Genomic DNA, 24,481 nt, shown 5'->3' on the forward strand with positions numbered 1-24,481 from the left:
TCTAGTTTTCATTCTAAGCCTTTTCTTTTGTGCTGTAAAACCAGGTATCTCTGACAGAAGCAGAGTGATTTAAACATCTTCTTTCTCCTTTCTGAAGGGGATGTCTAAGACTCAGAAACCACTGAGCCTGATAGATGGAGAGACATCCTTTCCATTTTATGTCGATTATTTCTTTTCTACTTACCCAAATACTGATTTTTAAAGCCTCATTCACACCATACACTTTGTACTAAGCTTCTTTCCTTTACATTGTCCTTCTCCAATGTTTCATCTCTTAGTTATGATTCTAAATGAAGAGTAAATCTCAAGTATCATGTAGCTGCAATGGGAGCTCTGCTTCATGACTGTAGCTACTGTTTAATGCTCTGAGTAAAAAATGTGCCTTGAAGTGTAGCCTGTGTACTGCCATCAAAATAATCCCATGCTGGCTGAGGACCTTCAATTTGATGACAGTGTTTCCCAAGTTAAAAAGCACAGCTAAATTTTTCCCCCTTATTCGGGTCCTTGAGAAACCTTTACAAAAATCCCTGGCCTACGTTGTGTTGACAAGATTCTTATTTATCCCTAGTTACTAAAATGTTTGGTTTTGGTACTAAACCTTCTAAACATACTGGTGGGCTTGGTGAATTTTATGATTAGAAAATAAATCTCATATTAAATTTATTTCATAAAAGGACATATTCCTATAATAAGCTATCATTTAAAAATCCTAAATAAAAATAAAACTCCAGAAATTAGATAACTTCTTAATAATCCAGGAGAAAACAAACATTTATAGTTCTAGCACTAGTTAGGACTAGCTAGTGCTCCATTCTCCTCTTCAGGGCAGAAACTCAGCTCTCTTCAATTCTTGGAACTGTTCTGAGAGCATCTGTAAATTGAAGATGTGGCAGATCTGCATCAGACTGGTTCAACTTGGTAAGAGCAAGCTTGTTTAAAAGGTCCTTGGATATGGTTTTTCTCCTTTAGGCAATAAATGCTCATCAGGACCCACTAAAACAGAAATTCACTAGAACTGCAGAACCTCACATAACAGGACATAGGATGCTAACCAGAGCTGTTTACAGCTTTTGAAGCTTCCTTTATGCTTCTCTCTCTTACATACATGCTCAACCCCTTCCCTGTCCCTCCCTCCCCCCTGCACACATACAGATGCATCTCAGCAAGGAAAAAGTTCAGAGAAGGTGAAAGTTGTCACAAAAGCCCACCTAGCACCAAAGACTTCAGGGAGATGGCTAAAGAAGTGATGGTCGGTAGTGCAGGAGGTTTGAAAAGATTTAGGAGAAGGTAAGGCCTTAACACATAATTGCACAGAATAATAAGAAGTCAGAAGAGAAAGCTGAGAGGAAGCAGCATATGTGAGGAAGCTGGTATATGAGACGCTGGAGAGGCCATTGGTTTAAGCCAGTTATCACAGCCCAAACATAACCCCCAAGTCTCAAGAAACCTTGGTCAAGGCTACTATTTCAGCACCCTCTCCACATAGTCTAGCACCTAACCAGGGCAGAAAGGGGATCAGACATAGTTTTACAGACTTCCAAGGAAAAGGAGTTTCCAACTTTCCTTAGTAATGTGATATAATTTTCTCTCTCCCTCTCTCTCAATCTCCCTCTTTCTCTCTCTCTCTCTCTGTGTGTGTGTGTGTGTGCGTTGAAAGTAGCCAAGATAATTAAAGGTAATTAAGGGTGAGAAGGTTGTCCTCTGAAATTCTAGAAGTAGCCTGGCTAAGGTTCTTAAACTCTGACACTTTAAGGAGGTGGAGTATAAGATTATAAAAGAAGAAAAACTCCAAGATCAAGGACTGAAATTAAATAAGAAGAATAATGGAGAATACCATTTCCAGGAAAATAAATAATAAATGGGATTCTGTTGAGGAAGCATTAATAGGAAGCAGTGTCTCAGAGAGATGTTAGAAGGGAGTGACAATCAGAAATTTCAGAACAAGGAAAATTCCATATATCTGACTTGAAATGTCAGTGATAGGGGAAAACACTATTTTTGTATCAGTGGTCCTCACTCCACTAAGGCAGATGGTTGAATAAGGGGTCTCCAAAAAGCCAGGCCTACTATGTTGTGACAGGAAGAAAAAAAATTATGAGCAGTGACAGGACCAAAAAATCCATAAAAACTAAAACACTCAGAACACAATGTACTGAGAGGATATTAAGTGAAATTAAGAGAATAAGCATCTTCTGCATTGTCCTATTATTCATTAATCAAATTTAGTTTCTTGTTATGTTTTAGTAGAAAGAGATTGATTACAAGTCACTGACACATATGTAAAAAACATAATGCACTGTAGTAGGCCATTAAAACTGGTACTTTAACATGTCAATTCTCTTTGGAGAAAGGGATGAACCATGCCCTAGAACTGGTCCCAATTGGGCTCCATAGGAGCAACTGAAAGAGTATCCATTCCAAAGGACTTGTGCTAGCAAGTTCTGACAAGGAAACTGTTTCTGAAAGTTTCAGGTTGTCCTTCTACCCCACCCCCACCCCATTTTCCAAAGCTGAACTGAGAAAAACTGGGACAACTCCTCCCATAATTTTTTATAAAGCACATTGTATCCATAGAACATTTTCTTTATTTCTTTAATTGCCACCTTTGATTACATAGAGAGCACTCCATTCCTGTAAGTGACTTTGAGGTCTGGAGTCTTGGGGATCATAATACAGGTAGAGTTGGTGATTCCAAACCTAAAGTAGCTGCAAAACTGAATAAACAAACAAAATAAAAAACAAAAATAAAACAAAATCTAGTTCCTAAGAACCAGGCATAGCATTAAGCATAAACAGCTAGCTATCAGAGTGGAGAAATAGAAGAAAATGTTCCAGTCTGATTGTTTTCCATTCTGGATGGCAGCTGTAGAGTAGGAGACATGTTTCATCTCGTGCCTTTCCATTAAGTAATTTTCGAAAACTCACCACACACGAGCATCAAAGCCTAGGAATAGACCTGAAGCAACCTCACAAAATGCTCCTCACCCACTCATTCCCACAGACACACACAATCACACCACCAAGAACACAGGCATGTTCATTTTACTACCTAGTTATAAGTAGTAGAGCAGGCTGGTGAAAGGAATCATGGACTGGGAAGTGTATGTACTTATATATGTGATAGGCTTCCTTCCATTTCTCTCTGACTACTTTCAAATGTTGCTTTTCTGTTTGTGAATATATTTAGGTGGCAATGACTAGGTAGGTTTATATTTTGCTTAAATTTTTCCTTTTGAAACATCTTCCTTTATTTTAAAATCTCCCTTTCCCCCACCCACTTATTCTCCACCCTCCCACCCACAGCCTATATATTCACAAGTTAATAGGTTAGTAACAGTAAGAATAGTAAGAGTAACAACGACAACAACCAACAACATTAATAATATTAATCCCCTATATCTGTATAGCACTTTATGATCTACAAAGCGCTTTTACATCCATTATCTCATCTGTGCCATAATGCATCAGTCATCAGACACACAGGCCTTCAACTGTGCAAGGAAAATAGATCAAATGTTAGAAGTCAAGTGGTGAATAAAGGGGAAGAAAAAGCAACACTAGTAGTGTTGAAGCTGTGAACTTTAAAGACAAAAGGTGGAAGGGCAGAATAAAAATGTGATTTCAAAAATGTATATAAAAATTGCAATTTAAGTTTAGTGTTTGGCATCAAATACTAGTCATCCTCAGACTAAGTATGTATGGCCCTGATTAGTTGTTACCACAAATTGTTCAGCTTAGCTAATGTGTGTACATAACTCATAGGAGTTGAACTGAGATGCCTTAATATTTTCTTTAAGTGACATTGGCATTGCAAGATTAAACATTGAAAGAACAATAAAGCCATGATTTGAATGCACTTTTGACAAAACATTTATGAAACTACTTAAATAAAAGCAATCTATGTACTTCATTTGTCATTAGTGTTGATTTTATAGCTATTTTATAATTTATCCCAGACTATTATAAAATATATAAAACTGAGATATAAAGTATCAGCAATATAACTTTGCACTTTAAATAATTTTCAGCTACAGATTTTGCTTTTAGAAAACAAACTTTAAAGCAGCTGTTTTGTTTCCTTGTAAAAGGTTCTGTAAATGCATATAGTAGGTCCCTTATGGACTTAGCTGTTGTGACTTCAAGACTTTCTCAACAATTGAACTGTTAGACAATGGAACAAACAAAACTTTATTGTGCCTTATTTAATTGTTTATGTTTCTACACAGGACAGCAGAGTTTAAAATATCAAAATAATGTGTGTGTGTGTGTGTGTGTGTGTGTATATATATATATATATATACCCATTAAGGAGCTTTAAACTGTGGGGTGAATCTGTGAGATGAGGTAAGGAAATTTGGCACATTTCAAACAGTATCCTTTAAGTTTTGGTAAATTGTGTAACACAACATAATTTTCCACTGTGATCTATAGGTGCTATCCACATAAGTGGGGGTGGTTAATAGCAAGAATCACTGGAATGTTTCTAATAAATCAACAGGGACAAGATCCCCAAATACTCACAACCAAATGTTGCTATAGAAGTAAAAATATATACAATACAGTCACTTGTCTGTAGTTTGGCACAATGTTTTCCTTTTCTTCCTTGGGTAAATAGTGCATAAACTACTTGTGCAACTGTATGACTTTTGAAGTCTTTTACATAGAACATTAGATTAAAGTTTGCTTCCAAAGACTTATTCCCACACTTCAAAATTCTTTTCTTTAAGCACTTACATGTCAACATACATACCACAAGGCATATTTTGAAAGAAATAAAACACAAACATCAAATGTCTTTCTGGAAAATGTGAGTTTCTTCTTCAAACACAGGTAAAACCCAAAATGCTGTTTCTGCTTTTAGGAGATTGTAGTCGGAATCCCTGCAGAAAAACCAAACAATTTATGCCACCTTAGTTAGCTTTAGTGTATGTCCCCAAAAGGGATCATACAACCTAAATTTGTTTACATCATACTAAATGCTGTATGATGCAGAAAGAGAAATAGATATGGGGGCACTAGAAAGCACTCCTAATTGCCACACGATGAGGTTTTGTTTTCCACATTATGCTCTTTTTGCTTAAATGATCTTGCCCTTTTGTCTATATAACTTTTTGATTCTGTTGTTCAAAATGTTTTTTCCTGCAAAGCCCTTCCCTTCCCAAAATCATTCAAGAGCATATTTTAGTTCTATTTTCTCAATTAGTAAAAACTAATGCAGAAAAAGTAGCCTTGTTAGAGTTTATCCCTAGCTAAGCCACAACAAAATTGCCCAATTTTGGGGGTGGCTTCAAGGTATAGGGATTTTCATGCACTTTTTTTCTTTTTAATTTGAAAAAGAAGGGAATGGGACAATTTCTTTCATGCAAACTTTTGCTTTCAAGAAGGAAAAAATGAGGGACTGTGGGCTTAGCAGGTAGTAGGAAAGCTAAGGGTACACCATTTCAGCCATTTTGGTGCAGTATTACCTCAGTTTTTCAAAAGAAGCTGTCCCAGCCTCATCCTTGTGGACCTGTTCTCGCTCCATGCACTTTCCCTTACACTTCTCATCTCTCAGGGCCTTGGAGCTGGATTTGTGACGATATAACTTTTTGTGTGTTGGTCCATTATTGCCTAAAGTGCTCGGGTTATTATACTTTTTATCAAAGAAGGCAGAGCGAGAGTCCTCATAACCATGCATGTTTGCACGACCAGGATCACCTATCGCTGCTTTCCCATTGCTTTTACTCACACCCTTGATGGACCTGTGATTCTTAGTGGCTCCTGGGGACCCACTGTTGACCTTTTTCTTAGATTCCTGTGGTGTCCCAGCCAATATTTTGAGGGTTTTTAATTTTAGGCTATTAGACTCTGGGGAGTAAAATATGTTGGGGTCTCCATGGTGCTCCATGGGTTCCCAAAGGGGCTCTATGGAGGCCATCATGAATCTCTGTACATCTGCCATACCAGAGGCAATGTTGGACAAGATATAGGAAGGCTCCTGAAATTCCCGTTGATCATCATCAAGGAGGTTATTGGTGTTGGTTCCCATGTTCAGGTCACTCCAGACAGGGCTACTCTCTTTCCCCAAAGTCCAATCTCCAGAAAGTCCCTTTTGACTTGGCATCTTCATGGAGGCCACAGGGCTACCATGTTGGATACATTCAGCCAATGTCTTCCCTGTGGAAGATATGTTGTTGATTTGGCCTCCCCCACGGCCAATGCCAATTTGCATTTTCTCTCCATTGATTGCAGCCATATATTTCCCTTTCTTTGTTGACTTAGGGGTCTGGCGGGAGGTTTTGCCGGGTGGCTTTTCAATCCCTTTGTTGTTGGCTTTGAGAGATTTTTTCCTGGTGTTTTTCTGAGAAGAGCTCTGGTTCATAGCCCCACTCTTGTTGGGTGAACTTTTCTTTCTTGATTTTGACACTTTGTTGTTAGTACTCATTTGACCAGATGGATCATTAAGTGTTGATAGGCAAGGAGTTTTTTGGAGCAAGCTGACAGAATCCTCATCATTGAACATATGGAACTGAAACTGATGGTTATTTAAAGTAAATCCATCATCCGCTTGGACCTGCTGTGAAAGGGTACTGCAGTCCCACTTGATTTTCTCCATACTGCTCAATGGTCCTGGGACACCCTCTTGGAACCCCTTCAGTGTTCCTAGTGTCTTGATACTCTCACATCTGGTAATTTGAGGTGAAAGACTGGGGGTGTCAGGTGGAGACATCTCTGAGAGAGATGAGTGGCGGAATTTGTCAGGAGTGAAGTTGGAGATATCCAGGAGGTCAGTGGATTCCTTTAATGGTGTTATCTCATCAATGCTCTGCTGGATCACCAGCTTGGGACTGCAGTGGGCCAGGAAGTCATCAGTAATATCATCATCACCATCTTTTTCACAGGATTTCAAGCTTAAGGAGCAATAATTGCTTGAGTTGACAGAGAGTGGGGCCATTGAATCAAAGCTAAAGAGCCGGTCATCATCCATATTGGCTGGGCCCTGCTGGAAAGGAAAGCATATCTCTCCATTATTAAAGTGACATAATTGATAAGAGTCATCAGATGGGAGTTGGGTGTCTTGCACAGCGGCATACAGGACCTTGTTGCAATTACTGCCACCACTATTGAGGCAGATTCGATTGTATGTTGTAGCTGTGAGGTTATTTTCCATGGAGACTACTTGGGAGACTCCAAATTCATTAGATTGGGTTGGAGCTATCTCCCTTGAGACTTCAGCCACGAATTCCTGGGGGCCAGAAGTAGGCTTGTTGGGCCACATATTTCCATAGTTGCTTGATTCTATTTTGAAGTTTTGGGATGATTGCTGCAGCTCAGACTCAGAGGGTGAGGAAAGCACACAGTCCTGGGCAGGCTGGAGAGGCACAAAAGATTTTTCTGTTTGAGTGAGGCTGCCTTCATTTCGCTCTGGAGAATGGTGAGCAAAGTATGACATACCAGTATTATTTGACAAATCAGAAGCATCTAACAACGTCTGCAGATACCCTCCAGGGATAACAGGTATATTGGTGGCAACATTAGCAGATGATAAAGGCATTTCAGAAGAGCAGGTGGTTGGTAAGAAAGTAGAATTCTTAACAACCTTTGCCTCATGAAATTCAGATAGATGAGAACTGTTTGAGGTCCCAGGAATATCTTCATTCTTTAAATCAGCAGTAGAGGGTTGATCTTCCAAAAGAGGGCTGATTTGAACAATTGGCTTGTTTTCTTGCCCAGCTTTGATTTTCTTGGATTTTAACCTGGCTTCACTTTTAAATTTGATTTTGTTGAGCACTTTCCTCTCTGGTCCCTTAAATCCTGCATCTTGGGCTTTGACTTTCACTGAGTCAGGGCCTGTCACATCATTTAAATGTGATCCACTTGCGCAGCTGGGGACAGCTAAAGGTGCTGACTTCACTGTACCTTTCAGGCCTCCATCTTCTTTACGAGTACTACCTTGCCTCTGATCACTACAAAATGAAAACTGCTTACCACTTGCTGAAGTTTCCACAGATGGGATTCTTTGAATCCTGTGCCTATTGCCAAGTTTAGATTTTCGTTTGCGAGCAGGTGGCAGGAATGACACCTCAAAGCTACCTGTTTCAAAGTTTTGTTTTTGGCATAAGGGTATCTTGTTGGAGTCGGTGTTGCTGTTTCTTTGTTTTTTCTTCTTCTGCCAGAAGCCCTTCAAGGGGGCCAGCTTGGCATATTTATTGAGCTGATTCTCACTTAAATTAACTGTTGTCTCACTGGAATCTACCCTACCCAACTTCACCAGCATATTTTTCTCACCTTTAAAGCGATTGATGATGATATATTTGATAATAACAGGAGGCTCCTTACGGGTTACTTTTCTTCTCTTTTTGGGACACCATTCATCATCGTCTTCCTCTTTGGAACCACCTGGCAGCCATTCCTTCCTCTCATTTACTTTTTCACCTTCTAGTGAGTCAACATCATATAGATAATCTTCACTGTACCTGACTTTTCTCTTGGCTCGCAGCCCATAGTTCTGCTGGGAGGAGGTGCTGCCAGAATTAGTGTCCCGAGCCATATAGCGGTTACAGTCCTTGATCTCCCCCATGGCATCATAAGAGACCTCAATGAAGGAACTGTCATCACTGAAATTCCCTGATGCCTCCAAGGAATTGGCAAGATGGCCGTGCTTTGGATTCTTAAATTGCCCTACTTCAGTCCCACTGCATGGTTTATTTAAGGCGGATTTTTCTCCATGATCCTTTTCATCCTTTTTCTCTATACCCTTGTCTTCCTGTCCCTCTTCTTTGCCTTTCTTCTTGTCCAAGTTTTTATCGTCCTCCCCCCAGATGATATTCACATCAGGGACCTTGAACTGGGAAAGATCACTGTTCTGCTTCAGGACCCCACTCTTAGACTCTCGCTTGGGGCAGGTAGTAAAGACACTGGGGAAAAAGTTGAATTGGGCATCCTCCTGCATTAGAAGTGTGGTCTTGTCTCTAACATTGTCTTGGAAGGACTCATACCGAATTTTCAAGGAACAGACATCACTGCCCAGCGTTGACTCATCATCATCGAACATGTAGTTATCCACATCTTCTTCGGAGAATAAGTTGACAGACAGCTCATTTTTGGAACAGAGGTCAAGTAGTTCAATCTTACTCTCACTAATGAAAGTCTCAAAGTAACCCCAATCTTGATTGGAATTTGCCAGCAAAGCCTCTTCTGTATTACACTTGTCTAACAGTAATGCCTCATAATAACTTTTCTGAGCTGGATCCTCCAAGTCGATGTCAGACTTCTCAGCTTCCCGTTTTTCTCCTGACCTTGATTTGTGCAGAGGAAAGCCTAGGAGCTGGTCTGAGAGCAGCTGCTCTCCATATTTCATGTTTTCTCCAGCATTAATACACTGAATTCCTATATCAGAAACTGCACAGGTTTCATAATCCTTATTTAGATCACCAGCTTTCAGACTGATCCCAGGCTCAGGATCTACTGCATCCTTGGATTCCATGAAGCAGCCCAAACAAGTCCGGCTTGGCTGCATGAGGCAGTCCCCATTCAGAGCTGACATGCCTGCAGGCTCCATTATGGCAAATGGGGCTTTCTCACACTCATTGGGCAGTGACCATGTATGCAGGCTTTTTGCAACACCAGATGTAAGGGAAATGGCATTCACAGAAGCACTATTAGCAGCATGCTCAGGTGCTTCAATTAGCCCCAAAGGAGATGGAGGGTTCTGCATACAAGGTTTCTTAGAAGGCAGAGGCAGGAGACCCCTGGGATACATCAGGGTCTCTTTTTGAACCACTGGTATAGGCTGGATTGGTGCAGTTGCTTCTAGAGCTGCCAATGACTTTATTGTCACATCCTGGTCCTCTGAATCTGGAGAAAAGGTAAAGAAATGACAGTATTAGACCACACTCATGAACTCTCTTTCCTTTGATCAGTTTCCCTTGATCAGCTTATATAAGCTTGATTTTATATAAGCTAAGGCTCCACTTCTCTGGCTTTATAACTAAAAACTACAAAGTTAAAGAATAACTCTGATTTTATATTGAAAAATAGTGAAAAATAGTATTTCTTTAGAGTAAGACACAGAGTTCTCCTCAGAATAAGGAGATAATTGGACTGCTTGATTAATTAGAAAGTCAAGGTTTTCAGGGTAGGAAAATTATCAGGTGGGATAGTTGTGGTTTTAAGCTATAAAGCTTAGTCCAATCATTCAGACTTCTATTCTGGAAGCTCCTCTGTATCTAGATGTTCCAAGCCACACATCAGAGCATATTTGTAATTCACTATGAATTCTGAAGAGCTCAAGTATTCATCTGACAGAGATGATTTGCAAGAGCAAAGTGTCTGGATTGGGTAGTCCTTACAGACCCTTCTATCCCAGTTAGAAATTTGGTGGAATAAAATTTAGGATTAATATCAATCTCAGAGGCACCCTAGACTTAACCTGCTCCAAGTGTCTGTTTTGTGGATACTAAAAATCTACAGTAATAACAAAGGACTACTAGGAGAGATAGTATATACTATAATTAAATTCTCTTACCATTTTCTTTGACTCCATTAATCAGAGTGTTTTCTCCATTGGCTGAGGCAACAACAGCCTGATCTTGTTGGTTATCCATGAATGTAACCTCTTATTGTTTCATTCCAAGTCCAAATGCTGTTCAACCTGCATATTTTAAATATATAATGTTAGTCATTAATGTATTTTTTCTCTGTTTTAAGGTTATTTCAGCTAGAGAGGTCTTAAAAGGCTCACTGGAATTTACATTTCCAGACTTTGTTTCTATTTTTTTTTGTTTCATAGTTTATACCCATTATATAAATCAGTTTTTAAAATTTTATTTAAATTCAAGTTAGTTAACATATAGTGTAGTATTGGTTTCAGGAGTAGAATTTAGTGTTTCATCACATACATATAACACCCAACAAGTGCCATCTTTAACACCCATTGCCCACTTAGCCCATCTCCCACCCACCTGCCTCCATCCACCCTGTTTCTTCTCTTAAACTGTACAGTATGTTATGGTTTGCCTCCCTCTCTGTTTTTATCTTATTTCAATTTTAAACTTACAATTCATTCATACATCCTAAGTACTTCTATCCTCTCTAGGCTACCATACTATTCATAATGGAAATCTGAAGAAGCAGGCAAACTTACACCTTCTTCCAGATAAGAATGTATTTAACCTAATCATGGCCATCCAGTTATAAAGGATGCAAAATGAAGTCCAGAGTGACCTGAGATAACAAATGTATGCATGTAGTGACTGGGTTTATTTCTGTTTGCCTCATTTCCACTTCAGATGATCTAAAACTCTTCAAAAACAAGGCAATTCATACATACACACACATATACATCACACTCCGCTTCTCTCTCTCTCTCTGTCTTAAAATTTGATTGCTAAGAATGGAAAGAGGTAGAGAATTTCTTTCTCGGTTTCTCTTAACTCTTTTATTGACAAATATTCCTCTGAGCCCAGCAGGATTTTAAAATTTTGCTACAAAGAAAATCTGAAATTTCTGAAAAGGTCCCTACATCACCTGGTATTTTTAGAACATAGAATACCTATCTATAGCCCATTTTCTCCTGCCCATCTACCTGGGTGGTAGGTATATAAAAAACAATAGAAAACAAGGTCACCTGAAATGGAGTTGTCTACCACATGCCATCACAACATGTGGTAGACATATAAATCTTTATTTATTATATCCCCCCTTTTTCCAAGACCTTCTTCTCAGCAAAATATCCATCCCTGTGTTAAAAACACAGACTTCAGGGTGCCTGGGTGGCTCACTTGGTTAAGTGTTCAACTCTTGATTTTGGCTCAGGTCATGATTTCAGGGTCCTGGGATCAAGCCACACGTTGGCCACTGTGCTTAGCAGGAAATTTGTTTGAGGATTCTCTCTCTCCCTCTTACTTTGCCTCTCTCTCCCTCAAATAAATGAATAAATCTTAAAAAAAAAAAGGAGAGACTGCTGATGGCCAAGCAGCTATTACAAAAATCTCAAACGTATACTCACTTATACTATAACATGAATAAACCATGAATGGTAGGTACAAATTTTTTTTAAAGATTTTTATTTATTTGACAGAGAGAGAGAGATCACAAGTAGGCAGAGAGACAGGCAAAGAGAGAGGGGAAGCAGGGTCCCCGCCAAGCAGACAGCCTGATGTGGGACTCAATCCCAGGACCCTGAGATCATGATCTGAGCTGAAGGCAGAGGCTTAACCCACTGAGCCACTCAGGTGCCCCGGTAGGTACAAATTTGATGAAACAAGAAGCAGTAAGCAGAATTTTACATGATTCATATCTCTATGATATTTTACCTATTTCTTTACCTGTAATATAAGAAGTCTGTATTGGCCAACCACCCAGTTTTATAAAAATGTCAGATAGTCCTGAGTTTTCTGGAACATTTATATGTCGGAATTGCCAAACTTCCTTCTCATTTTATACAAGACCTGACTTGAGAGTAGTCAATAAACCACAGGGAAAGGAGTAAGATATACTTACTTGTATTTACGCAAAAAGAAGGGCTGGGGATTTCAAAAAAGTGGAGAGGAGTGGCTAGCAAATCCAAAGTCCCCATCCCTTGGCTCATTTGTGGTGGAACTGAATAAACAGATCAGTTGTTTGAGCCTGTGCTTCAGATAGAATCATATGGGTCAGATGGAATCATACTAGTATCATGGATTCCTCTGTGAAACTTTCTTTTTAAGAAACTCAGTTGGAGGGGCTCCTGGGTGGTTTAGTCATGTCTGCCTTCAGCTTGTGTTATCCCAGGGTCTTGGGATTGAGCCCTACATCGGGCTCCTTGCTCAGTAAGGAAGCCTCCATCTCCCTCTCCGTCTGCCTGCTGCTCCCCCTGCTGTGCTTTCTCTCTATATACATATCAGGTAAATAAAATATTTAAAAAAAGAAAAAAGAAACTCTATTGGAGGTTGCCTGGGTGGCTCAGTCGGTTAGGTGTCTAACTCTTGATTTCAGGTCAGGTCATGATCTCAGGGTCATGAGATGAAGCCCGGCATCCAGTTCCATGCTGGGTGTGGAACTCGTTTAAATTCTCTCTCTCCCTCCCCCTCTGTGCCACCCTGCTCATGCATGCTCTCTCTAAAACAAAATAAAACAAAAACAAACTCAATTGAACTTCAGGTATCATTTTACTCTTCTTTAACACCTCCCGTTCACTAACTCCATCTTGACAGGACTTGATAAAGGTCAAATTATTTGTGGATTTCAACCATTTAGTGCTTTATTGTCCCTTATGCCTAAGGCTAATTATAAGGAAATCTATTTTTATCACCAGGAAGACCAAGGCACAGAAAAAAAATATATAAAATAAGGTCACAAAATAACATAATAGGGATCTATGACAGAAACTCAAGTATCCTGACCAAGAGACCAAGTGTTTTTTTCTTAAAACACAAAATGCCTTCTCTATAAATCTTACCACTTCCAACCCCTGGCCAAAACAAAGATGTAGAAATATAAGTTTTCACATGTTATTGATTTATACTTTCACCCTCTTTCAGGTAATAAAATAAAAACAGCTGCTTCAGACAAGTTAATTTATTAATTAATTATTAGTAAAATTAATATACCATAAAATATATGCAGAAGCAATATATTTAAGTGTCAAGAATTATCCAATGTTGTCACACAGGGCAAGAACATTGTGTCAGGGGACATGTTAGTGCCATTGTAAGTTTTCTCTGGGGTATTATATTTCTAAGAACATAATTTTCCTCTAATAGAAAACTGATCAAGTACCCAGGATTTATGGTTCTAAGATAAAGGGAATCATAAAGGGTTGAGAATAGAAGAAATACACTTTGGCATGCAATAAAAGAAGACGTGGATAGGAGTATGGGAGCTTCATGAGTTGGAAAGGGGAGAGTAAGAGAATGAATGAATACCCACCAGGTACTAGGCTGGATATGGTTACAGATGGTATCTCATTTTGTACTTCTAATTATCTTGTAGGATTAGCTCTAGTAGGCTCACATTTTCTTCAAAAGAGAAAACTATTATAGATACTAAACTTAATGATTATCAATTATTTGGACCTGTGTTCTGCAGAGTTAAAAGGCTAAACCATGGTCCTTTTCCATATCTTTTCAAAGCTCAGCTGTGAGACAACGTAAATCAAATATTTTCCCATATTTTTATTTATTTATAACCTGGCTGCTTATAAAAAATGATTTGGGAGAGGGATTATAATTTTGTATAGTAGTAATACAAACAGTTCTTGGTTTGCTTTAGCTTTTCCCCATTGTTCAACATTTTGGAACAACAAATTTTGTGGGGCTTTTAAAATCTATTTTGAGCTAAAATTGATTAGCATTTTTGGAATTATGTACAAAAATTTGCTTTGCTGATCATGGTAAATCATGCAGTGTAATGGCAATGGAATAACATTAGCACGGAGACTGGTATTTCGAAGCAAGGAAATGTTCAATTAAACTGGAAAAGCAACCCTGCCTAACTTTCCTTCCCCTCAGTTGGGCCTGAAAGTGCTCTCATATATCCTGCCCCAGTCAGCTGCTATGTTCCTCTCCAAAGTTCTTTAAACCTCAGGTCTTAGAGTCCAAGTGACCTGCCCTGGCATTTGGGCTGTCCTTTGGAAAAAAAAAAAAAAGCAAGGCGAGAAAGTAAATCACGTTTCTGCCTCTGGACCTGGGCTAAGATAATCTTTGGGGTTTGAGTAGTGCTGATCTTCAGGATACCAGTTTAAATCAATTCAACAAATTGACTAGGTACCTTTTGTGGTAATGGTAGTGTACCAGGCACTGCAGTGGAAAAGACAGGTGGATGAAACTACATCCTTGTTCTCAAGGCTCTCAGCATCTATTGGGGGAAGAAAGCCATAAACAAATTCTAATAAATGTATAATACACTGAAAGAGAAGCAAAATTTTTTACAGGAGTTCCAAATGGAGAGAACTCTTCCACTGCTAGAGAGGAGGGTAATCAGGGAAAGCTTTAACAGTAGAAACAACATTTGAGATGGACCTTCATGGATGGTCTTTCAGGGGGTGAGGATGGGGAAGTATAGAAGAAAGACTTCCCAGACTGAAGGAACTTCATGAAATGCCATGAGACTCTACCCACTCTAGTTTATCCTCTAAACAACTGCTGCAGAATTAATAGGTCTGACAACTTGCCTTAAATATTTGTTTTGACTTGAATATAACACCCCTCTCAATCAATCCTCAAGCTCTCAAGTTATGTTCTCCTTTTATTCTCTTTACCTCTCCTTGTATTTCCAAATATTCTAGCCATCTCTGTCCCCCTTAATATGATAGATTATTTTTTGCTTCCAGTATCTTGCACTTGATATTCTCTCTACCTGGAATGTTTCCCCTACCCACTTCCCTTCCCCTGTGCCTTCGATTCTTTCCCCTTCCAGCCTTCCTTTCATCTCCCTTTTCTATTCCCTACTCAGTTTTTTTCTTGATACCTTCCTTGATTCTCCCCACCCAAACAATATTAGTATCTTCTCTGCATTCCCAAACAACATTGATCTTTGTCTTGATCACCTTCTATAAATATGACCTCTTTATATCTGATTCCCTCAATAGACTTAGTTCCCTTCACCTCCACAGGGTGTAGCTCATACACAGTGCTTAGCACATTGTATGTACTCTGTAAAAGTTGATTAGACACTTATGTTGAATCATAGAAAAAGATGGGGGAAAATTCAGTGAATAGTAAGCATTTGGCTAAATTATTAGGTATACACAAGAAGATATAACTGAAAAGAGCTATACTGTGGAGGCCACCTCAATCTTAATTCAGGAAGACACTGAATGGTTTTGAGTAGGACATTAGGACCAGTGAGAGTGGGAGAATCAGAGAGGTAGAGAAATAGGTTAGGAGACAATATTCAGGTGTAAGAAGTCAAGAAAATTAGAATTAAGGAGGAGAAAATAGGAATGGGAAGATGTTATATTTGAGTTATATTGTAGAGGTGTGTTTGGAAAATAAATGTGGGAGGTGAGGGGGCAGGATTCAGCATATACAGAGAAGGGAGAGATCAAGGAGTTAACAGATAGTTGTGAAAGGAGCATTAGAGATTGTTGGATTCCAGGCCAGAGTAGCCTCAGAAATACAGGTGCCAGTATCTTCTTGAGAATAAAATAATGTAAGCAGTAAGTCCGATCATCAGGTCCAACATGGATAATGAAGCTATCAAGGGTCTTAGCTGCCATACTGAAATGGAGGAAACTGACCAGCAAGTTGTTATAGATGGGGAATCTACAAGTTTTGTTAGGGACTGAAATGGAACAAGGAGATGGTATTGCTGTAGCAAACAGGTCCAGAGAAGGTTTCCAAGCTATCCTCGCCAAACTCTGTCTAGCCTGACTTCCCAATTCAACTTCAGTCAGTATGATGGATGACAGAATCAGCAATAGTTCAGAGAACACATTTTTATCCATAATGCTGCTAAACTAATTCCATTTTCTAAACTTCCCAGGATTTCAAGATACTAGGTTAGAAATATGGAGGTATGATGCTTTTAAGTACAGAAAACATGCTTAAATGAGGAGCCATGTAAGTTTAAAAATATTAAGGGTGAGAGATGGATGAAAAAGAGATAATCACAGTTAAACAAAAGAATTCTATATATCTCAAAAGTATAGTATAAATCTATTTTATCTTTCATTATAAAGATTCCAAACTCAAAAGATATACACAAAACAACTCTTACAAAGGGTTGTATGTTGTACAACAACTTACTAGTTGGGTGTCCTGAGGCAAACTCCTTCCCCTCTCTGGTACTAAATATTATTAGCTATACATTAAGGGAATTGAATTAGATTATATCTAAGGGCTCATCTAGCTTTTTAAAAATTAAAATTTATTTAATTTTTTTGAGATTAAAATTACATGTGCAAGAAAAAAATTCTCACGTAAGAAGAGTTCTGACTTAAGTTTTGTATGATTCCGAGATGAGCCTATGATGTATATCTGAGGGATCTCTTTACTGTCTTCCATCTCATGTTCCTTCCTGTGTTCCTCTGATTTTTGTACATTCCTATCCCCAATCCTATCAGAGGTAGCAAATAGGGTGCTCCTGGTGGTGACAGGGCTCTGTATATTCCACATGCCTTCATTTTTGGCAGCCACCAATCTGGGGGGACAGCTTCTTTGCTGTCAGGCTCCTGCACAGTAGCTATAGTGACTGCATTTTTGTCCTAGAACAGGGGCTCCACATTTGGGGGTCTCTTCTCTGACTTTTCTTTTCTCCCTTCACCTATTGTTCTTATCCGCACCATCCTTTGGGACATCACTTTAAAGAGATTTCCAAAAAGAACAAGTGCATAAGACCATAAATCATTGAGAAAGTATGTAAAAATGCATTGTCTATGTTAAAGCTCTATGCCAATGCCATAAAACCCAATATTCAATAAGATTTGAAGTAGAGTTAGAAAGAAATAAACAGAGGTACTCATGCACTCGAGTCAGGAATAGCCAACCTCCTTACTAGTTTTAATTTCTAAACTTTTAGACCATAGGTAGCTCCATTTCATGGGCACATCTGAGTACCTTTGCCTTTGCAAGTTAATTTTATTTTTAGGCCTTTTCCTGCTTACTTTCTCTCTCAAGTCCAAAGAATAAGTGGTAGATTAGTCCAATCACTGTTTTTCAGATAAAGAATGGGTATTTCCAAAAAGAGTGTCTTCTTTCTGCCAGACCCAAATGGGCAGTATAAATGGCATAGTAAGTGCAGAGACACGAACATGATATACCCACTGGTGTGTACAAGGTGGTGAGTCCTAGACACCTGAGTGGCTCAGTTGGTTAAACAACTGCCTTCAGCTCAGGTCATGATCCTGGAGTCCCAGGATCAAGCCCCACATCAGGCTCCCTGCTCAGCGGGGAGTCTGCTTCTCCTTCTGACTCTACCCCCTCCCGCTCTCTCTCTCTCATTCTCTCTCTCAAATAAATAAATGAAATGAAGTGAAAAAGATAGTGAGTCCTTAGAAGGAACATAACACTGTAGCCTGGCACTTTGTTAGAATGGGTTTATACAAGGATTGTGTCCTAATCACCAAGTGCCTTCACTGACAGGCAGCACTGAGTTACATTTGATGTTGAGTGCAATAACTGTAGGCTGAGTTATCCTTTGAGTTTCACCATACAGTTTCTAACCTCTTTTCTTACTACTAATCTATCCTGTTAATTGAATTTTATTATTTTTAAAATTTTTAAATTTATTTATTTATTTATTTATTTATTTATATTATGTTAGTCACCATATAGTACATCATTAGTTTTTGATGTAGTGTTCCATGATTCATTGTTAGCATATAACACCCAGTGCTCACTGCAATATGTGCCCTCCTTAATACCTATCAGTGGGTTAACCCAAAGCCCCCACCCCCACCCCTCTGAAACCCTCTGATTGTTTCCCAGACTCCAGAGTCTCTCATGGTTTGTCTCCCTCTCTGATTTCCCCCCTTTATTTTTCCTTTCCTTCTAATGTCCTCCATGCTATTCTTTATGTTCCACATATAACTGAAACCATATGATAATTGTCTTTCTCTGCTTGACTTAGTTCACTTAGCGTAATCCCCTCTAGTTCCACACATGTCAATGCAAATGGTGGGTATTCATCCTTTCTGATGGCTAAGTAATATTCCATTGTATATATGGATCACATCTTCTTTATCCATTCGTCCGTTGAAGGGCATCTTGGTTCTTTCCACAGTTTGGCTGTTGTGGACATTGCTGCTATGAACATTGGGGTGCATGTGTTTCTTCTTTTCACTAAATCTGTATCTTTGGGGTAAATACCTAGCAGTGTAATTGCTGGGTCATAGGGTAGCTCTATTTTTAACTTTTTGAGGAACCTCCATATTGCTTTCCAAAGTGGCTGTACTAACTTGCATTCCCACCAACAGTGTAAACAAAGCTGGAGGTATCACATTGCCTGATTTCATGCTATATAACAAAGCTGTGATCACCAAGACAGCATGGTATTGGCACAAAAATGGACACATAGATCAGTGGAACAGAATAGAGAGCCCAGATATGGACCCTCAACTCTACAACTAATCTTCAACAAGGCAGGAAAAAATAGTCAATGGAAAAAGTCTCTTCAATAAATTGAGCTGGGAAAATTGGACAGTTATACACAGAAGAATGAAACTCGACCATTCTCTTACACCATACACAAAGATAAACTCTAAAAGGATGAAAGACCTCAATGTGAGACAGGAATCTATCAAAATCCTAGAGGAGAACGTAGGCAGTAACTTCTTCGACATTGACCACAGTAACTTCTTTCAAGATGTGTCTCCAAAGGCAAGGGAAACAAAAGCAAAAATGTACTTTTGGGACTTCATCAAGATAAAAAGCTTTTTTATCTTTGGGGTGAGGGCTTTAGAAGGGAGGGGGGTGGGGAATGGGTGGGCCTGGTAACGGGTATTAAGGAGGGCACAGATCACATGGAGCACTGGGTGTTATACAGAAACAAAGAATCATGGAACACTACATCAAAAACTAATGATGTACTATATGGTGACTAACATAATAAAAAGAAGATAAAAAGCTTTTGCACAGCAAAGGAATCAGTCAACAAAACAAAGAGGCAACCCATGGAATGGGAGAAGATATTTGCAAATGACATAACAGATAAAGGACTGGTATCCCAGATCTATAAAGAACTTCTCAAACTCAACACCCAAAAAACCAAATAATCAAGTCAAAAAACGGGCAGAAGACATGAAGACACTTTCCAGAGAAGACATACAAAAGACTAACAGACACATCAAAAAAAGTTCAACATCATTAGCCATCAGGGAAATTCAAATCAAAACCACATTGAGATGCAACTTTACATCAGTTAGAATGGCAAAAATGAACAAGGCCAGAGACAACAAATGTTGGACAGGATGTGGAGAAAGTGGAACCCTTACACTGATAATTGAATTTTCAAAATGCTATTAAATTCTTTTCAGAAATACAATCACTGAAGTCATATATATAATGGAATATTATTCAGCCATCAGAAAGGGTGAATACCCACCATTTACGTAAACATTGGTGGGACTGAAGAGGATTAGGCTAAGTGAAATAAGTCAAGCAGAGAAAGACTATTATCATATGGGTTCACTCATATGTGGAGCATAAAGAATAGCATGGAGGACCACAGGAGAAGGGAGGGAAAACTGAATAGGAAGAAATCAGAGGGGGAGATAAACCATGAGAGACTGGACTCTGGGGAACAAACTGATGGTTATAAAAGGGAGGGGGTGGGGAATGAGGTAACTGGATGAGGGGTATTAAGGAGTGCATGTGTTGTGATGAGCCCTAGGTGTTATAGATAACTAATGAATCATTAAACACTACATCAAAAACTAATGATGCATTATATGTTGGCTAACTGAACATAATAAAAAAAATAAATATAATCATTAAAACGCAGGGTTAGAAGGATCTTAGAAGATAGTCCAATCCCAAACTCCAAGTCCCAGAAAGGGGAAACTACTTGCCCAGTGTCACACAGTGAGTTAGTAATACATACACATCCTTGGAAATATTCCCTATGGCATTATGTTACACATCAGGAGAAATAGAATTTATAAAGAAAAATAACCACTAATTAAAGCACTACTAACTTTTTGTCTTTATTGGAGGAAATGCTGTCAAAAATAGGAGAAATGTCCTTGCTTATTACAAGGGGGGAGTCAAAGGGGGTGGGGGAAATGTCAAACTCCAAATCCACCTGGGAAGGAGGCACTGCATTCTAGCCTCTGGATTCTAGAGCTCAGTGTTGTCACTCTGAGGTGTACCAGTCCAAACACCATCTTTCTCCCATTCACACATTCACAGAATGTTCATGTACACTCAAAAATCATAGTGCCTTCTTCTATTGTGGAAGCAGGATGTTGCATACTGGACCAGTTGGAAGACAAGAGGAGCTGGGAGTTCATTTGATCTGAAAATACTAAATAAATTCAACCATTTGATAATGCCTAGTTAAAATGCTACTTGAAATTTTGAATGGGAGATTGAGGGACCAGGGATACCATGACAAGTAAAAATTTTTGAAGAAGTCCCAAGTGATCACAGTAGTTTTCTTCTATAGTCTTGTACTTATCTCTTACTTCATAGTAAGAAAGCAGAAATAAGAATATAAAGAAATAAACATCAAATTAATTAATATATTTTGAATCCCTACAGAATTACAAATATGTTTACTCATCTTCTGATATGTCAGCTATTTTTAGGTAAGTAGACAAGAATCATCTATAAAGTAAATTGAAAACAACACATAAACAAATCCAAACCATCCCTTGAGCAAAAGTGATACTGTTAGCCCAGCCCAGGAATTTTGAATCAATCTTAGTCCTATTAGAATCTTCCCAGGGGATGCTGAGCTAGCTGCTACAGATAAAGGGTGCCTCAGTTTCATTATTCATTAAATCCCTGGCCTTCTTCTTTTTCTTTTTTTTAATGGCTTTACATTTTTTTTAAATTTTATTTTATTTTTTCAGTGTTCCAAGATTCATTGTTTATGCACCACACCCAGTGCTCCATGCAATACATGCCCTGGCCTTTTTTTCTTTTCTTTTTTTTTTAAAGGATTTTATTTATTTATTTGATAGACAGAGATCACAAGTAGGCAGGGAGGCAGAGAGAGAGGAGGAAGCAGCCTCCCCGCTGAGCAGAGAGCCCGATGTGGGGCTCAATCCCAGGACCCTGAGATAATGACCTGAGCTGAAGGCAGAGGCTTAACCCACTGAGCCACTCAGGCACCCCCTGGCTTTCTTTTCTAATTTCAGAAATAAGCCCAAGGCTTTCTCAACATATGTACTTGAAGAGGGGCACCTGTCTTTTAGTCTAAGCAGTGAAGAATAAGAAGAACAGCAAAGTTCAACATTGATGACAATCTGAGGATCTCAGGCTTAGTTGAGTGCCCTACTTCCTTACCCCTCCTGGCTATATGGAGATCAGTATAAACAGCTGGTTGGAAGGCTGGAAGTGTCACAAGAATGTGAACATATATTAACTACCTGTGCAATTATTAAATACTTTTTTTTAAGATTTTATTTATTTATTTATTTGTCAGAGAGAGAGAGAGAGAGAGAGGGAGAGAGAGAGTGTGCACAAGCAGGCAGAGTGGCAGGCAGAGAGAGAAGCAGGCTCCCCACTGAGCAAGGAGCCCGATGTGGGACTCGATCCCAGGACCCTGGGATCATGACCTGAGCCGAAAGCAGCAGCTTAACCAACTGAGCCTCCCAGGTGTCCCTAAATACTTGTTTTATATGTTAGACTATGTCATGAGGAAAACCAAAATGAGAAACACAAGCTCTACAGCCAAGGCACTTAGAGTTTAGGAGAGGTAAGAGCATACTTGGCATACCAGGTATCTCTCAGTGTCATAAATCTTAGATTGGTTCAAATATTTATTTCTGTATTTTGATTTTACTTTCCAATTATTCTCCTAGATTTGTCAACCTCCAGGATAGGTTTTCCAGATATTGGTGCAACTGGGATTTCTTTTATCAAAGAAAAAAAAATCCTCCTGGTCCACAGGTCCAAGGCTTAGTAAAAATGAACCCATCTTTGATCACTTCATGAAGACAAGTGTAACTTCCCACTCAAGTCTGAGCTTGTTCCTATTAAATACATAGCTGCTAAGCAACCCCTAACAAGTGGTAAGACAACTGTTTCAGATCTCACCCCATCTTCAACAAACTCCTTTTGCAGACATGTTTGTAGTAGAGTTTGGCAGTTACTGTTAAACTGATAGGCTGATAGATGCTTGGACCTTTTTGCAACCAGACCTGTCATTACCAAAGGTCAGAGGGCCTAGACATTCTCCACAAGTAAGTGGACTCCACAAGTTTTCTCTTTGTGTAGCTACTTATTTGTAAAGAGAGATACTTTAAGATTAGTTAAACTATTTATAAAAATACGTAGTTTTGACTACTACAGAAGTCTTATTCAATGCAGGAAAGGAAAATTCAATAACTCCATAAAATCACTCAGGAAACTAATGCCATATACTTACAAGGTCATGCACCCTCCTCCCATCAGAAGAATTTTTCTTATACTCCTTTAATTTTACATGGGACCAGGAAGGACTATCTAAAAACAAGGGAAAGGATAGGGGATAAGGTGGGGAGACATCAGAAAAGAAGAGAGGTTGGGCCTAAGAATAGGTAAGATGTCTTTCTAGTTAGAGTTCTCCAATAACCTAGGAATCATCTATTACTATTATCTCTCTATTCTGACCCTTAGCAATCTGTTACTGTCACCCATAGCCAATTCAGAAAAACAAAACAAAACAAAACAAAACCAAAAACCTTTATAGTACCAGAGTCTCTGAAATAGCCCCCTGGGGTATATTCTCTAACACCCAGCTCACACCAGCCTGGCTGATGCCAAAGCCATACAGATAGCATTCTGGGGCCCTGTGCTCATTAAGTCTATTTAGGAGGCACCCATTGAGTGTGAAATTCCAAAGCTCACATTTGCTAAACAGCAGCAGCAGGGTTCTTCCCACTTCCAGCAGCCAAGTCCACAGTAGGGAAGAACTTACCAGGCTTCTGGAGGTTCGACTACTGATGAGAAAAACAAGACCTGCAGAGGGCAAGGATGAGTGCTGTTCCTTCCTAGTGATCTTGGTTTTCTCAGGTTCCTTTGCTATCTTCTCATCTACTGATAGGGTTGAGTGTTTCTTAGAAGGAGTGTTGTTTGCAACTATAGCATCTATTTACCTTTTCTGTGCCAATATCTGGGCTTACTTGCAACCTCTAACCTGCACTGTCAAATACAGTAGCCCCTAGTAACACATAGCTATTTAAATTTAAAAATAAGTAAACTAAAATTTCAGTTCCTCTATCATATTAGTCATATTTCATGTGCTAATCACAGGCAGCTAGTGGTTATCATATTGGACAGCACAGACACAGAACATTTTCAATATCAAAGAAAAGTCTATTAGATAGCACTATTATTCTTATTTCCTAATGATCTAGTCAGTGTCTTGCACTGTCTTGCACTCTCAGGCAAACAGGATTGATGTTATCATATTCCTCAATTCATCAGTAATCCAAGCAAAGTTTCTTTTTTGTTATTATCCACTTATTTCCATTTATTCCTACATTCTTTCAAACATAGCTATTCTAATGTGGTGAATATGTATTTTTTGGTATGTATTCTTTTAAAAGGTATACTGTTTTATGTGTATATTTTTAAAATTTATGTAATGGTATCATGCTACATATCTCATTCTTTTAATTTTTACTATAAATCATGTTATTAAAGACCCATTCATATGTCTATACATGTCTCTAATTTGTTGCTTTTATCTGGTGCATAATTCTCTGTAGCATGCACCCATCACATTTTATCTTTTTGTTTTCATTATGATAGACACCCAGGATTCCTGGCTTAACACTTTTACTCTTAGCAGAAGTTTCTGGCTTTATAGAAAATCTTCAAAAACAAACAAGCAAAAGTACTTATAATCTTAGTATGTGACCCTTAATTGA

The 24,481-nt window shown here is 38.8% G+C and overlaps 1 protein-coding gene across 3 annotated transcripts in view; it reads right to left on the reverse strand.

Annotated features, from left to right (window-relative positions):
* Nucleotides 1-4,273: 4,273 nt before the first annotated feature.
* The window catches only part of NEXMIF (neurite extension and migration factor), a 167,013-nt gene continuing 146,805 nt past the window's right edge, over nt 4,274-24,481 (reverse strand). Inside the window, exons 3-5 of one of the 3 annotated variants that reach the window (XM_032847729.1) lie at nt 10,508-10,633; nt 5,466-9,837; nt 4,274-4,880 (exon numbers count right to left, since the gene is read on the reverse strand). In XM_032847729.1, coding sequence (XP_032703620.1) covers nt 4,787-4,880; nt 5,466-9,837; nt 10,508-10,586 — 4,545 coding nt within the window. In that variant the 5' untranslated portion in view covers nt 10,587-10,633 and the 3' untranslated portion in view covers nt 4,274-4,786. Of the gene's footprint in view, nt 4,881-5,237; nt 9,838-10,507; nt 10,634-14,730; nt 14,815-24,481 lie in introns of those variants that run through there. The other 2 variants (XM_032847728.1, XM_032847727.1) reach the window with 2 other exon arrangements.

The sequence above is a fragment of the Lontra canadensis genome, unplaced genomic scaffold, assembly GCF_010015895.1.
Source record: "Lontra canadensis isolate GAN:19392208 unplaced genomic scaffold, GSC_riverotter_1.0 scaffold192, whole genome shotgun sequence".
NCBI lineage: Eukaryota > Metazoa > Chordata > Mammalia > Carnivora > Mustelidae > Lontra > Lontra canadensis.